This window comes from Trichogramma pretiosum, unplaced genomic scaffold (assembly GCF_000599845.2).
Source record: "Trichogramma pretiosum strain Unisexual culture from Peru unplaced genomic scaffold, Tpre_2.0 scaffold7, whole genome shotgun sequence".
NCBI lineage: Eukaryota > Metazoa > Arthropoda > Insecta > Hymenoptera > Trichogrammatidae > Trichogramma > Trichogramma pretiosum.
Genome location: NW_019641639.1, coordinates 2,176,061 through 2,193,185, shown reverse-complemented (window position 1 = coordinate 2,193,185; position 17,125 = coordinate 2,176,061). Strand labels below are relative to the sequence as shown.

At 38.7% G+C, this 17,125-nt stretch overlaps 1 protein-coding gene across 2 annotated transcripts in view; it reads right to left on the bottom strand.

Moving 5' to 3' along the window:
* The window catches only part of LOC106648986 (acetylcholine receptor subunit alpha-type acr-16-like), an 84,609-nt gene extending 76,259 nt beyond the window's left edge, over positions 1–8,350 (bottom strand). For both annotated transcript variants that reach the window (XM_014366239.2, XM_014366248.2), the window contains exon 1: positions 6,719–8,350. In XM_014366239.2, the coding sequence (XP_014221725.1) occupies positions 6,719–6,821 (103 nt within the window). In that variant the 5' untranslated portion in view covers positions 6,822–8,350. The remainder of the gene's footprint in view (positions 1–6,718) is intronic.
* Positions 8,351–17,125: the final 8,775 nt, after the last annotated feature.

Below are 17,125 nucleotides of genomic sequence, written 5' to 3'. Positions count from 1 at the left end.
TTTTATTCGCTGGTCCTTTATTCTCTCAGAGTCAATATGTATACTTATGCAGCTCTATAGCAGTACGCGCAGAAATTTATAAATGCATGTACGAGGTTCGCTCGGGAAAATGAGCGCGCGAGATTTCTCTCGGCAAACTCGAGTGCGCAGCCTCCGTATAGACTAAAGTCCGGATAGAAGGACTCGCTGTCAGCTTTTTGACTCTTGCCATAAAAGTGCATAGCGCTACAGAAATCATCGAGGCGTGCAATAATGATCCGAGTTAGAAGAATAAACAATATAGCATTCGATTCAGCTAACTATATAAAATCAATGTATGCATACAGCCTCGGTAACCGTTGAAAGGACTGCGTCGAGATTTCAAACGTTCGATACGCGCGGCATATCGTATGTATTACATATGGTTGATTCTCCCTCAAATCTGCATATTGCATGTCCACATGCCACGTTCTTGAATTAGTGCAAATAAGTCAAAACTGTTATTCATTCAATATTTTTGTATTCTTCCTGATTGGACATGAATATTCCAATTTTTTAGTGCCATCGTTACATTTGCCGTAGAGATATACATGTCAACGGACACCTCCGTGTCTTGTCCTCAAAATCAACTCTATTTGCATATAATATGCATTTTCATAAGCACCTGGCCCTACAATAACTATGACACCACGTTCTATACATCCAAAGCAAAGTTTAAGTGTATCACAGGGCCTTGAAAAATGTTTAAAAAAAATTCCCACACAATTGAAAAATATTTTTAATTTTAATCATGCTTTTGAATAATTTCAAACGACGCCTGCTTTGTGCCACCAAATCATTTTTGATGTCCTTGACTATCAAGTTGTTTTATGACCCTTTCGATTAGAATCGGTTGACGATTAAAATTGTACATTTTAGCTATGCATCGATAACTATTCTATTGGAAAATTCACGGGTTTCAAAAAAACTGTCACCTTCGTGGACATAAAAATCTCATGATAAAATAATTCTTTTTGATCAGTCACACCGTCTTAAGACTCGTTTTTGACGACAAAATTTTCGGTTGTACGGAAAAATTGTTTAAACGTAGCCGTTTGAAGTAACGATTTGTTACCTCTGTCTGTGACACCTCAGAAACCAATAATAGTCAACTTTAAGCATAAAAATGGACTTGATTTTCGTTAAACGAAATCTCAAGGTCTCAGTTTCAATGATTGCTCCAATTTTATGGTTTAAAAAGTCGTTTTTCAGTTCAAGCCGAGACAAAAAAATTTTCACCTTTTTTTCATTTGCAATTCTCAGATGCGGAGAACGTAAAAATTTTCAATATTTAGATTTCGGGAGAATCAACCATAGATGCGTGTGTATTAATAAACTATACCGTTGGCAAGCCTATACTTCCACACGTATACACAAGTTCGGACATCAGTAGCAATAGTAAGAGCGTAAGCTGCATCTCTGCAACTACTGCTGAGTACATCGATTACGTGATAACAGCTTTACACGCAAAATGTACGTATCTGTGGCAACTACCTATACATACATATAAATGGGCAATATCATAAAAGAAATCGAAAAATCAAAGTAAGGCTAAGTACTCTCGGAGTGTACATTAAAAAATTATGGTTCCCTAAATGTTACATCTTTTAGTCCGTTCCTCATGATCTACAAATGCTCAAAGTTAGTTTTCAATTTTTTAAATTTAAAATTAATTTTCTGGGTGACTGTGATGAAATATTTGAATTATGATTGATGAAATGAAATTTGATTTGAAATTTGGTTTGCTGTCGAAAATCGTGTTTATGATCTAAAAATCAAAATTTGACATAGAAGTCTAAAAATAAGGTATTTCATCTCCTTCAATTAGGCTACAATTGAAGTATGTTTTTATATCACTCTAATCTAAACTCCTCATTTTGCATAAAAAAATATATCCATACCCGTTGCATGAAGTACTATTTCAAAAACTAAAATACAATTTTTTCTGAGATGTGGTCATTGGCAAACTATTAGACACAATTAGATAGCAAAAAAAGAGGCAAAAAATGTGGAAAATTCATAAAAATAGGAAAAAACCATACTTAAAAATCCTTCCAATGCTGTCACATTGTCTCGAATGGTCAAACGATAACCAAAATTTAGCAAAAGTATTTTGGTCTTTAAGATGAACATATTACAACAAATCGTACATCAAAATTCGTATTTTAACAACTTTTTGTATTCACCCCAGAAAAACAGAGTAAAATTTGAAAAAGGAAAATCCAACTTTAAGTCTGTGCAGATCTATGAGGGATGGACTTAGAGGTTCAACATTTTTGAACGTAATTATTTTTCAATGTAGCCTTTAAGAGTACTTAGTTTTATTTTCGTGCGATATAACCCATATACATGAATGTAGGTGTACACGCGTATATTACATATACAACGTGACCTGTTCAACTTCTCCCTACCTTCTACTCCCTCTTTACTGACTGCGCCTCGACTGCCGCTGCCTCGGCTCCCTCTGCTCCCTCACATACACATACAGCCCGTCGCTTGCGCGCTATCGAACGCAACTACGTAGCATTCTTATCGGAATCGATGCCTATTATGGATTAAACAATAAGCGTACATGCATACGTAGGTATCGGAGCTCGCATCGATCCCTTTGCGCACTGGCCGACGCGCGAGCCCAACGTTCCTTATTGAATATATGTACGGCCCGTGGTGGACTTGCGTATGCGATTCCTCGTCCCTCCCGTGTCTGCCCCCCAAGCTCCTTGGAGAATTCCCGCTTCCGAGCAGGGCTTGTCTGATCTAGTTGCGCTAGTACGTGCTGAATTGGCGCGCGAATGCGCCTGAATCAGATGATTTGTCAAAGCTGCCCGCAGTACAAGCAGTCGCGACGTGGAAAATACCGAGGACGTACAAACATGGGCCAACAACCTCCTTCGATCACCTACCGGATCTATACGTGTATATCTTACAACATGGATTCTACATGCTCGCTTAGTCCGAGACCCATGTTTCGAGCCATTGTTACCTGTACTCGCGACTACGGGGACGCCGACCATTCTAGTTCGCACAATGCAGATTATAAGTCTCGAATGGATGATGGTTTCGCGTTTCGACGCCTAGCTGCCTTTAAGCTCCACAACGGGCGCAACTCTGGGTAACATATAGTACAAGCTCACAATCACAGTGAGAATGAGTGAGTTGCAGTAGCTGTACATTCACCTTGCGTGAACAGCTGCCCTGTCCAGGGTCGCCAAGCGTATCTAATGGTTTTACGCCTACGTGCAGGCGTAACCACGTCAGGCGCCACACTATATGTACTATGCAGTCTCGACGGTCGCTTGACCGGCTGACTATTTCTCGAGTAGAGCCACTCACTCGTCTTTACACTCTCTCTCTCTCTCTCGCTCTCTCTGTATTTTCCATCAGTTTCTCAGACCCATTCAACTATTTTCTCACATTTGTAATTTGTACACGACTTATGCTCCCCTTGATTTATGACATACACCTATTGTAAATATCAACGCGACTAGGTATACGAGGGTGATTTTTGCTCTCGAGGTCAATCGTCTTTTTCAGCATTGAGAAAAAAGTGAAAGAGATTTACGCATTATACGTGTATATAGCCACACAGCGAGCCCCTTTGAGGGGAGAAACTCGCCTTAACGTGTACAGCCACTACTACAACGTAAGCAAGGGGCTCGAGCATCCGAATAGATCACTCACTGCGCGACTATGTTTGTCGCTATGTGCCGCTCGATCCCATTAACTCGGCCCCCCTCGATTTTTCAAGTACAGTAATGTGGGAAAATGAAACAATGAAAAAAATGAAGCGGAAATACGAATGTTGATTCATTTTTTGCGAGAGGAAATTTCCACCCTGTGTGCGCGTCGATCGACGTTGGCGCTTAAACTAGGTCACTGGGTAATAAACGATGTGTAGCCAAATAAGTCGTAATTGCTCGGAAATCCTCGCAAATTTTTATAAAAGTCAACGTTAAGTGTGTGCCGGGTAAGGTGACAAAATTGAGGCAAAGAACGACGAATGTTTCAAAAATTAACTATTCTGCACTTATTGCGCATCCTTGGGGAAAACCCTGTATTCGAGTGATTAATTACGGTGAATGTAAAACTTTTCGATGTAGCAAATAAATCGAATTATTGACCTTAGAGGATATTAAGTTTCCGAGGCAATTACTCATCTTATCTTCTACACCCAGTATGTGCGTTACACAAGCACTTAACCACTGCTGTACAGTCCAGACACACGCATATTAGATTTCTTGATTCACCCGTTTTTGATATACGTGTAAATCTATATATGGCGCACTCTCTCTGAAAGTAAATAAGCTGAGATTTTTTTCAAGCGATTTTTCTTTGACAAAAATATTCTCAAGAAGCTACGAATATGTTATGATAAACAACATAAAAATCTAAAAGTCAGTCGGATCTAGACTACTTTGAATGCTATTGTTATTACTGACGCTTATTTTACACACAGGGGTGACCCCGACTTCACCACCTTTACGCTTTGCAGCATTAAATTCCTTATAATGTACATAACACTTTTTCCCAAATTTTCGTAGAAAGGAGGTGTGATCATTTTTCTTTACATCAATTTTTTAATCTTTCAAGTCCAGAAAAAAGATGACCCATAGACCCATTAATGCTGTCAAATATATTTTTCTATCTTTGATACGAAAAACCACACGCTCAACACATTATTCAAAAACATATTGTCATCCAATTCGATTTCAGGGAAAATTGGCCACATATATAAACGTTTACTTGAGATGGCTAATAATAACTCGGACAAACAGCAACGTAAGAGGGTTGTATTTTCCGTAAACATAGAGTTTCGAGATTGGCGGCGCAGGCTCTACCAAATATTGACAACACTTATCAAAATCGACGCCGCAACGAGAAAGCTACAAGCTAGGGAGAGAAGGTCGATTCTTCGGAACAAACTGCACTACGTGATCAGTGCCTTCATGAAAATGGGAACACCGTTGTGTAACCAGCCAATGTGTCATTAGTGCGCGCCTGTTTATTTGAGTCTCAAGGTATGTGTGTGTGTGTGTGTGTGTGTGTGTGTGTGTGTGTGTGTATCTTGTGTTGGTTCTTTGATCCTAATATTTGCAGTGTTTACATTTACATCCATCGAAGCCCTACAGTCTCTCTTTTTCCTCAATACTTTGAAAAAAGAACTTTATAGTTTGTTTGACGAGTAGTTGGAACTATTATACATCGTCCTCACTGATTTTTTTCTTTTTCAATGTTTTTTTTCTTGTATACACAATGTGTTATCACGTCAGACATCATAATGAATAGTGGGAGGAATGTTTCCTTTAACGTTATTAGAATGCGCGAGTTTCGACTTACTCGTTGACAGTAAACAAAAAAAGAGAGAATTGTAATAGAGGCAGATGAAAAAACGGAGACATAGTTTAATCGGTTGTTGGATAGTTAAAGAATCTATTCACTGGTGAAAAAAGGCAATTGAAGTTTTTTCTGTAACGTTTTTAATTTTCTCTGATACATATAATACGCGTGCTTAACCAAATAAGCTTGAGCGAGATCGAAGGAGTTGCGTATGTGCATGTATTATAATAGTCTGCACAATCATATTCTGCGGTACACCCGAAGTAAATATATCGGATCATTATTATATCAATGCGATGATACCGAATTTTCGAGTAGTTCTTTCGAAAAGCTTACAAATTAATCCAAATACAAATGTTCTTTTCCATTCCCATCTCTCTCTCTTTGGCTCCCTTGAGAATTTAAGTTATCAGAGCAAAAAACAAATTATTTTTAACCAAAGTCAAATATAAACTGTATCGTTTTTACTTAAAACAATTATCCATTATCTTAGTCATCAACCGTAGTGACTGCTATAAATGCAATTGAAATACCTCTATTGCTATTAACAGCTAATAAAGAGAATAAAGTGAGAGAGAGAGAGAGAGAGAGAGAGAGAGAGAAATAACAAGAACTTTATGATCCAAGTAATGAAGTTAAAAATTAAAGAGTTGCGGTTAAATTGAAAATGTTTAGTAACCAATAATCCTTATATTTGTAATATTTATGTGAAAGAAAAACTACGCTTACGCCATTGAAGTTTCCGAAAAAAAAACACGCAGAGAAAATCTTAATAACAATTAATTACTTCATTAGTAAGAAAGCAAGCTTCTTAGCCAAGGACAGACTTTGTGTTTTTAGCCGATAAACTTGGCAAGATTAGAAAGCTGAAAGTGGTAAAACGAGAGCAATAAAACGAGTTGACGGAAGGTAGAAAGACTAACTTTCTCACTACTCTGATTTCCCGTAAAACAATTGAAAAAATAATCTTTCTCGTTACTAAGTTATACTACTGCAGCACGTACGCCACAATGTGCGCGTATGTAATACTAAAAGAGAAAAAAGAGAGATTGATAATTGCTCATACGGTCTATAATGCACGTATGTGCGTATATAGCGTAGATGGATTAAAGTCGTTGTGAGATGCTAAAAAAATTGCGCAACTATAAACCCGTGTGCGCATGATTTATCCATTAGGATCATAACGCGACCGTTTCTATATTGTATTTAGTCTGTTATATTTTGTAATTGTTTCTATTTGTGAGCGCGTGTGAATGCATGAACTGTAAGTGTGAAAATGGAGTAAACTGTTGAGTATGATCGTGTACGAGAGAGTACATGTATACGCAGACGAAAGAGCGATGATATGTAAGGATCGACTCACCCGAGGCAGCGAGGGCGATTACCACCATGAGGGGCCAGCTTCCTCCTCTCATGTTTACTTGTCTTGCTGCAGGCTTGCCTCTTGAAAAAAAAGGCAGTACCATTGCAGCAGTCGTACCAGTGAGCGACAGCTTTCAGCTTGAATAGCACCTATCGAATGAAGTGTGCTGCTGCTGCTTTTCTGCCACTGCACCTCGTCGTCGATTCCGTTTGGCCAGCTTGTTCGCGGCCGTGCAGCAACAATGGCGAGTCGTTGCTAGCACTTTTATCTCCTATCCGGATCTCTTCCAGCTCGTCCACTTGTCCTGCCCCCGCCCGCGCGGAGCACCAGCTGTTTAATTGCTTCGACGCACAAGTTTTCTTCAGCAGAGCAAAGACTGCCCACTAATCCAGGGCCACTTGGGGCGGCCCGTCCAAGCGCAGCTAACGGATACTGCGCTTGCCTCGCGTTCGTCTTTTATTGGTGTTGTCGATGCCGTTGCTGTTTTTGTCGTTGTTGTTGCTGCTTCTGCTGCTGCTACTGCTGCTGCTTCTGCTTTTCTGGCCTTCGTCGTGGTCGTCGTCGTGGTCGTCGTCGCGCTCGCGTTCGTGGAAGACGGCAATATTAGCAGCATCGCTCGCTTTTATTTGTCAACAGCTATCAAGAGCTGCAGCGAATGCGTATAGATGTAATAAGCACAAGCCTGGCAAACGACGATCAACGTTACAAAAAATATATTTCACTAAGCTCGGGGCTCGGTTCCAACAAGAGAGAGAGAGAAATAGAGATGAAAAGTCAATGCTGCGTTGACCGAGACAAGCAGAAAGAAATTCCGAATAATATAGATGAGAAAGGTAAGAAGTGGTTTTTCAGCACTGATGGGGGGGATTGGCGGGATGGTTTAGCTAGGAAATGAAAGAGGGAGAGAGGGCAGCAGCAACAGTGGGCAAACGACACTTTGCTGTATTATACACTTGTTGTTAGTATTTCGATAACGGCGACGATACTCTACTCGACTGGACTCGTTCATATGTTATACTCGTGAAGGTTCACTCGGGCTGAACACTCGTCCAGCTGTCTTGCTCTGGAAACGTCGTCCTCGAGCAAGATTCTATGCTATTGTACAAATCGATCGAGCTTCAGCAACGGTAGCAGCACTAGTAGCGGTATCGCATGGTTCAAGCTCGACGACGAGGAGAGCGAGCAGAGAGAGCCCGAGCTTGCGCGCGCTCCAGAGACACATACACACTCGCTCGCTCGCTCGCTTTCTCTCTGCCTCGGAACAGTACTGGAAACGAAAACGCGTGCTCCCGTCTTTAAAGCTTCGTGCCCTTTTTTTCTTTCTTACTCTCTTTTTTTCTCTCTGTATATAATTTTTTGTATCTCTTTGTCTTTGTCTTTGTCTTTATCTCTCTCTCTCTTTCTCTCACTCTCGGAGATGATAAGATTAGCCAAGACAACGAAAAACAATACCTCGATAAATAAAAAGAAAAAATAGTAATTTCCAGCGGTAAGCAAGTCCGACTCAAGTTTAGCGAGTTTTTAGAGGAGCAACGCGTGACTTGTCGCTTGCCTCTAACGGGCCAGAAAAACTCAAACTCACTTGTGTAGCACCACACGTATATAATGAACGATCGCAAGCTCTAAGCTAGCCAGCCAGCCAGCCAGCAGCCTGCACACGACTGCTGATGCGGCCTGCTGCTCCAAACGGGAAACGCGTGAGCTTGTGAGCAAGAGAAAGAGACGGAGAGAAGAGCAGAGGCTCGCCTGGAAAGTCAGCGGTGGTGGTAATGCTGCTGCTGTGGATGCTGATGCTGGTACTAGTGCTTTAGGTGGAGGGGCGGCAGGACTGCGCACCTACACTCGCATAAGAATCGTAAAATAAAGAATTGCGAACTCACACTGTTTTAGCTGGGCGTGCGTATGAGTGTGCGTATGTGTGTGTGCGTATGTGTGTGTGTGTGTGTGTGTGTGTGCGTGCAGTATAGCTGCTTGTCGAGCAGCAATGTCAGGCAGGATTTCGAAACGACGTATGAGCGCTAGATAAAATGCGCAAGAAAGATAGAAAGAGAGTAAAAGGTCGAAGGTATAACGACCAACGATCCTCCGTATGTGTGCGTTTACATGCGTGATTCTCGCCAACAGTCAACGTAGCTGTTGAGTCGAACTTATACCCAGCATCTGTACTAGCGACAGCCTTCTAGCGAGCTTTTTGGACACAATCCTTCCGCGTACGGTGCTTGTAGCTGTTCGTGAAAATCGTGAGCTAAAAGAGGACATACGAACCCGTGCCTCGGCCATTATACACGGAGGGAGTTTGCTCTAGAAGATATGAGAGAGAGAGAGTGAGAGAGATAGCTTAACACAGGCACACAGACACAGCCTCTGTATACGGTTCTGCGCCTGTATGCGTATCGTGTCGTGGAGCGCTGGAGGGATGCTGCACGAGCGACCCCGCTTTGACATAGAGCCCCACTACTGGCTGCTTCCAGCCTCTCGGTGGTGGCAGTGGCGGCGGTAGCGGCGGCGGCGGCAATGGCCGGAGACGGGGGGTCGGGCGGTTACGGTGCAGCAGCAGCCCACTGCATCTGCTCCCGCGCGGCGGGGCAGCTCGCGCGCTCGCCTTATTACGCTTCTTGCTTCCACCCTCATTAATCTATCTTACTCCTCCAGCCGCGCACACGGATGCACACGCAGCTGCCACGAGTGCGCGCGTCTGTTGCTGCTGCTACTGCTGGGCTTTTACTTTCTATAGGCGCGTATGTAGGTGAACTCTCCTCTCGGCGTGTTTGTGGTGTCTGCACTGTGCACTCGCAGCTCGGTCGAGCTCTGCGCACGCGTAACAGTTTTAAAATGTATCGAAGAGAGAGAGAGAGAGAGAGAGAAAGAGAAACATGCATTAAACACACGTGTAGCCTCATTTCTGACTTGAAAGTTTCCACTTCTTTCTCTATCTTTCTTTATTTTTTCCCTGCCTGTCTTTCTAGCTTGATCGTTCAGGTTGGCGTAGCTATGCAGCATTGCACGATACATCAAGCTTCAGCCACAAAGCTTTCTTCCTTTATTCTCTCTCTCTCTCTTTCTCTACAAATAAACTGCACACATATAAGGTCACTACGGTTGTTCTATTGCTCTAATCGTTTTGATTTCTCATTTGATTTCTTCTTTAGATATTTTATTCGAGTGTCTACGCCTTGTCCTTTTTTATTATCTTTGTTTACTACCTCGGGCCTCATGTAATGAACTGTTTAGAAAAACAATGAGCCTCCTACGTTATTATTTTGCCACAGATGTTGTTTAGTAGGACACTAGTACCAGAGCAGCTGACTTCGAAACGCCACAAAGGAGAAAGCACATTTTTGCCCCTTTACAAGTTGTATATACACGTACATATAAATCTAAATGTAGTTGTGTGTATACGTGTTTTTACGTGTATTCGTACGTATATATCTTGGCTATTTATTTTTCTCCCCTTTCTGTCACTTACGCCTGGAGTCATAGAAGTATTATACACACCTACACGTACACGCGCAGCTGTACATGAGTTGTACCGGCTGCATTTAACGACCGCTACAAGTGCGCGTCTCTTATAAGAGTGAAAGATGGAAACAGAGAAAGGGACAGAAAGACGAAGAATGAGAAAGAGAGAGAGAGAGTAACCTGAACGCGTTATAAGCTGAGATTATAGTGTGCAGTGTACATGCATATATATGTGTGCAGTCTAAGTACGTATAGATATGTATTGTACGCGAAACGTCAGTTCTTATGTCTCTCAGTCGAGCCCAACGTAGGTGTTGTCTAGTTGTTGCTAGAGAATATGTATATTCGAGTAATAGCATGTGATGCGATTCAAGTGCTCTTTCACTAGATTTTAAGCTTACATTTATACACATGCATTTACCATGTGTATTTTCGTTATGTGTGCACACATAGACCAACTGTAGTATTATAAAGTTGAATTTTCGACTGCAGCAGCAACTTGTTCTGAGGAAAAGATAAGCTTCTTAGAATCTTATGCCTCTATCGTTCTCTTTGTATATATTCGAAGCTGAAGAGAGCCAAAAGAGAAAAAAGTTCATTGAGAAGCAACTTGTTCTTTTTTTTCTAGTAGAGATTATTTACGTTCACGCGTGCTTCAAGTTTACACTTTTCTTTGGAAAGATAGTATAAACATTTTTATCGGTTTTATTCTCTACATCTTACTACTCTTCTTGCCTCTTCTTTTTCTTCTTTTTGAATTGCTACATTTCTCCGATATGCGTGATCCATATTTTTTTCTCCGCGTCACTCGCGCGCGCGTGCTTTCTTGCTTTTTCGACTTTACATGGTTTGCTTTTCAGTTTTTGTACCAACCTTCTTTTTTTTTACTGCGCATCACGAAAACAGCAGCTGCGCCAGAGACTTTGCTATTATATATTATCCATACATAGAAGAATATCGCGCTACGTTACACATACTTATATATCATATACAGCGTAAATGTGTTGGCGAATTTGAAATTCTGCATTTCTTGCCGAAGATTTCGTGACTATTCGCGATGTAACACTGCCATCTGTTGTCAGCCATATGCCATGCTCTCTGACATCATTTGCTATTCCGTTCAGTAAATAGTCGCACATGCAACTGATTTGCATACATGTCGTTTTTGAGGTCACGTGTTCCAGGAAAAAAAGTGTATTATCATAAATATCCAAAATTTATTTTCAAATGAATCAATAAAAAACGATTGCTGTATTATTAATCATGAATCAACAATAGATTTTACAATCACGACGAAATCATTGGCACATTTATTAATATTCAATAGCGGCGCTACTTGGCTTAAAAAAAAATTTGCCATTATAATGAAGTTAGTCTTCAACAACTTCCCGAATGAAGCTGAGGGTGAACTGGCAAATTATTTATGAGCGCAAAGAAATAAACTCTCTCTTACGCTCTATATGCATTTTATTTTGTACTGTCTTTGCTAATAGGTGACTCTTAACTGATTCGGCTAGTGTAGTTAATTTATTTTGACCCTTGTTGTACCCGAGGGCCCCATGCCATAGTGTTGTAAACGTCCTTTCTCCCCTACTTTCACTCTATATTTTGCAGCCGTGTCAAAGAGTCAATTTTCAATGGTTTAATTCTCGAAAATAAGCATGGTAACAGGTTCACTAGATCACTCAATTACGTTCTTCCCGAATTTCAAGACCTTGTATCAAAAAATGTTTGGATAAAGAGTCACATTAAGCCACTTTAGGTGTGGCAGTTGAAATTTAAACATTTTTTCCTTCCTCTTTGCTGCTACTACTCAAAACGGTAAATATTGAATATTTTTTATTAACTTTTACAATCCATGATACTGTCATTAAAGTTAACCCAAGTAGGAATCACATTGTGGGCTAGTACTGGGCCAGTACTGATGCCAAAGATGACAGTAATAATATTGAGTAGGGGCCAATACTGGCAACGTTCTGAGAATGATAACAAATATTCAGTATTGTGACCCAGTACTGCTGCATCAGTATTTCAAATAAATTCATTATTCATTTTAAATATTTACACGAATGAATATAATCTTACAACAATAAACAAGCTTTATGAAATTTCGCTACGCTCGAGTGAAAACAACTCCTGGATGAGTCAACTGCTTCGCGCACTTGTTACAAAATATACTATTACGTGCTTTCGTATGGTTCGATCTAGTTCGGCTAAATCTATTATACTCGATATCGCAATTAAGTTAAAAATCTAATTCTTAATCGTAATTTTGTCTGGCAATGAACAAAGCAGCTTCGGGCAGCGTAAGCGCTTGCAAAAAATAGAGTTTAAAGCGACCCGATGTAATGTCTGATCGAATCCAGGCTGTTTCACTTGGGCGACACTGCGCGTTTATCGGACACAAACGAGCTTCGACTCTCCTAGCGATAAATGGAAACTCGATTTTATTCTAAAAATTAATACTAGGTTTTACGAATTTTTATTTTGACAATGGCGATTTGTTGTACGTAATAGCTTTCCCTAAATCTTAAGCAATATAAAAAATCAAATAGGTAAAAAACTAAAAAAAAATCCAAAAACATGAATCGAACAAGTAATAGTCAAAACAAAAAAACTTAAATAGAAACTGAAAAAGTCAAGAAATAATAATAAAACTCAGAAGATCTCAACACAAGCATCGATGTTTCACATCTGGTGCACAATGAATGAGCGCTTACTCTTAAAGTCAAAGTAGTTTCTTGAGCACCAAATGTGAAACATCGATGCTTGTGTTGGGATCTTCTGAGTTTTATTCTTGTTTTTTGATTTTGGGTTTTTTTTTAGTTTTTTAAGTATTTGATTTTTGTTATTATTACTTATTTTATTATTCATTGTCTTATTTTTATTTTATTTAGCTTTGAACTTGTAATTCTTCAATTAATTGATAAAGATGTTCCATATCTCGACAGCTGCTTTTTTTCATTCATATTTTTTTCAATTTTTTCTAATTTTCATCATTGTTTTATTTAATTTATCAATTTCTTTTCAAATTTTCATTGTTACTTAATTATTTGATTTGTTAATTGATTTGTCCACAATTTATAACCAGAAACCTTGGTGAACCTGGAAATGACTATAGTACCTTGCCAGAATCTCCTACATAGTTTACACAGTCACTCTATACTACATAGTCACGCTACTCAAGCAGCTCGAATCTCAGGATAATAGACTCAACTCTAGCATGGAGGAGGTCTGCTGTAGGCTCAAGTGCATAGATAATGCAGTTGCTCAGTTGAGCTCTCGTATCTCAGTGCAGGAGAACTTTTTATCTCAACATTTGGATGATATTATCGCTATACCGACTGAGCTGATAGCAGTTATAACTAACACCGATGATATTGTGGGTGGTTTAAAAGTGATGCCACTGGATTTGCCTACCACCTTAACCGACGCTTGTGAAGTGCTGACTTCTAGAGCTTCCACGCCCGTTGACCTGATGGATGAGCAGATTTTCGACTAGGTTTTCTCAGCTATGGTTCAAATCAATTACAATAGTGTTATGGTTCGACCGAGAACCAATGATCTCATCGTCTGGCTTGCCCGAAAACCCAATAAAGTTTATATTATAATCTAATCGTAATCTAATTATAATATAAATTAATAGCTGATTTGTTCATTTTTACGCAATTTCTTCCGCTGACTTGGATAATTTTCCGACGTTTCGACTTGAAAAATTAATTGTGAATTCGTTCGGGTAACGAGACATGTATACACGATTCACGAGCCGAATGAAATATAAGTGTACACGTAGCTCATTGCTAGCTCGATTCCGTATATATTATGTGCATATCTAAACTATTATATATATACATGACTATTTTCACTTCTCATCGTTGAAGCATTATTGTTATGCAAATGACCAAAGTTCAACATGCTTTTGAAGTTTAAAACAATGCAGATGAAGTACATAAAGTTTACATAATAAAATTCGTTTATATCCAATATAATATCTATGTGTATCTCTTACTACAAAGAAATTCAATTTTCCTAACGAAGTTGGCAAAAATATGCTTTTATTTACCTAATGTCAACGTGAATTTTCAAGCTTTCCTTGTTTCTGTCTTCGTTTGTATCTCTAGTAAAAAAAAGTACTTTACATATGTTTATATATGAAAGCACGAGGATTTTAAAGTAAGTTTTTTTATACCAAAGAATTTCATCTTTCAAAAATTTCGAAAACAATTTGATTTTTAAAGGGACATCGTTTGCCGATTTTGTCAATCTATTACAACAAATCAAAAGGTACTTTCTATCGTAAATAACAAAAAAACAGTCCTTTGTCGTACTTATATTTGACGAAAAATTCCAATCCGCACTTGCCCCGTTTTCTTTGAGAAAACTGAAGGAACTTTTTCGTATTATCTACAAAGGCTAATACATTCTAATATAAAAAAGAAGCAAATGACTTCGCTGCTGAGAGCAGTAAAATATGAAATTGATGTCCAAATAATGTTTATATTAGTCATAATCAAGTAGGAAAAGTATGAACGCGACTTATTAAACTCATTAACGCGTAAGCGAAAAATAAGTGTACATCATGTCTCTTGGAAGAAGAAACGATTTAAGGTGCCGAGCCCAGCTATACGTGAGGGAAGATGACTGCTCGTTAATTTAAGTCATTGAAAAATGTCAGTGAGACTCAAACGCTACAACAACTATTATCATAATCTCTAGGAGCGTAGAGCGGCGTGCAAAACAAAAAACTTCCTCGTTAGAAGGAATTAAAAATGCTCCTCTCGCGTTTTTCTCGTTCATCACAATTATTCCTCTATTCCGGCTCGTCGCAATGACGATGTGGCGCTGCATCGAGCGGTGAGAGCAGCAGTATCGGCGACAAGCCATCTCAAAAGCCAAGCAGCCAGAACAATAGTATGCTAGAAGTATTTCAGCAGACAAGCATAGAGTTATATACTAGAGAAGCGAGTCATCGGCGTATACACATATATATATATATATATGAAGACAAAAAAATCCAGCAAAAGAGAGAGAGAGAGAGAAAGAGATGAGAAAAAAAAATCTTTAAATCTTCAGCTGTGCGCGACTACACGTATCTTCTATACGTAAGTTAGGGCTTCTCTCTCTGCATCTATGAAAAAAGGATAAGCAGAGATTTGTGAGTCGACCGACTGCAGAGCCGATCGATCAGCTGCGCACTAGGCGGAAACTGAAAAAATGTTGAGCAGAGCTCCATTATTACAGCATTATAGTATATTCATAAACAGTCACTCGATAAATGCTTAAAATTTTTATTGAAATTAGCATTTTCGTAAAAGTTTTTAGAAACCAGTGTTGCAAATTTTATCAATTACTACATTAGTAACTGCTAGTTGAATTATTCAATTATCTGCTACTAATCACGTAACAGCCAAATGAATAATTAAGTTGTGACTTTTTAAAATAGTAATTCATAATTGTTCACTTACTATTTTTTCAAGTAGTAACTGATAATTGAAATATTCATTTACGAGTTACTTGACTAGTAACCGATAATTGAATTATTCAGTTACCTTTTTCTAAACTAGTAACTGATGGTTAAATTATTCAGTCACCATTATTTTTTAACTAATTGAACAATTTCGTTACCAATTATTTCGTTGAATTAGTGATATATTTTCAGTGATTTTAGTTTTATTTACAATCAAAACTTCAGTGTCAAATAATAGAGAGAAAAAAAATGTAATAAATATGAGTAATATAATTCAATTTCTAATGTGAAATTTTACATATTCATGTGAAAAGTGAGTTTTATCATCAACATAGTCACTAGTCACCACAAGAAACTAAGACTAAAGTGTACTAACATTCGAGTGAAACTTATAAAATGTTATGATGAACCTGGCGTATTTTACTATGTGCGGCTATCTAAAATTGTTCTTGTGGGTCTGATATAGAGAAAATGTATATTTAATTGCTGTCTTTTCATTCTTCAAAAAGTTTGAAACGGCCTCAATGATATAAGACTAATTTTATTACATATATTGGGGGATTTTTGTATCATTTAACTCCTGGACAGTTACGTTTCATCTTAAAATTGCCTGTGCCGTAACTTTCCATGTGAACCGTTTGTCCAAATTAGCATTTTTTTCAGACCATATCCTAGCATAATCTGTAATTTTATCATATTATATTAATGAATAAAAGTGTATATATGGCTGTCAAATTGTGTATACTTAAATAAGGAGGCTCTTTCGATCATTTTAAAGATGGACCATCTTCATGAAACCTATATCAATCGATTCGTAAGAATTGTACAAATCATTTAAAAAATATATATATGGGTAAACATGCTTGTTTCCGAGAAAAATGACTTTGAAAATCGCACTTTTAACACGGGGCTCTTAAGGGAGGTCACCTATTTTTGTTAATAACTTTTCGTAGAAATGGACCATCATGAAAAAGTAGCATTTCCCGAAAGAAAAAATTATACTAATTACGATAGGATCTTGAGAAATTGGAGTAAACATGCTAGTTTAGAAGATATTCCACGTTGAATGTTCGGTTTCGTGATTCATGCTGAAACGACGCGGCACCCGCGTAGCGGACCTATGCGCGCGAAATTCAAAATCGCCCTAAACTGAAAGTTACAATTTCCATTGACGAAAAGTATAAATTTGTTTTAATTTCATAACAAATCTATTTAATTATTAAAAATATAGATACAGAAATTGTTTAAACAATTTATTTTATACAAATTTAAAGTATATCAGCAATACAGACGACGCATCAGCTGACAGCTCGGACTAGAAATTAAGCCCCGCGGCACTGCCGTGCGTACTCCATCATGCATGATCTCGGGGCTCTCTCACTGTGAGAAAACTTACACCGAAAGAGCCTCCTTAAGATATCTGAAAGTGCTTCCGTTTGTCATTGTTTTCCATCTACTGAACAAAATGACACTCCTATGAC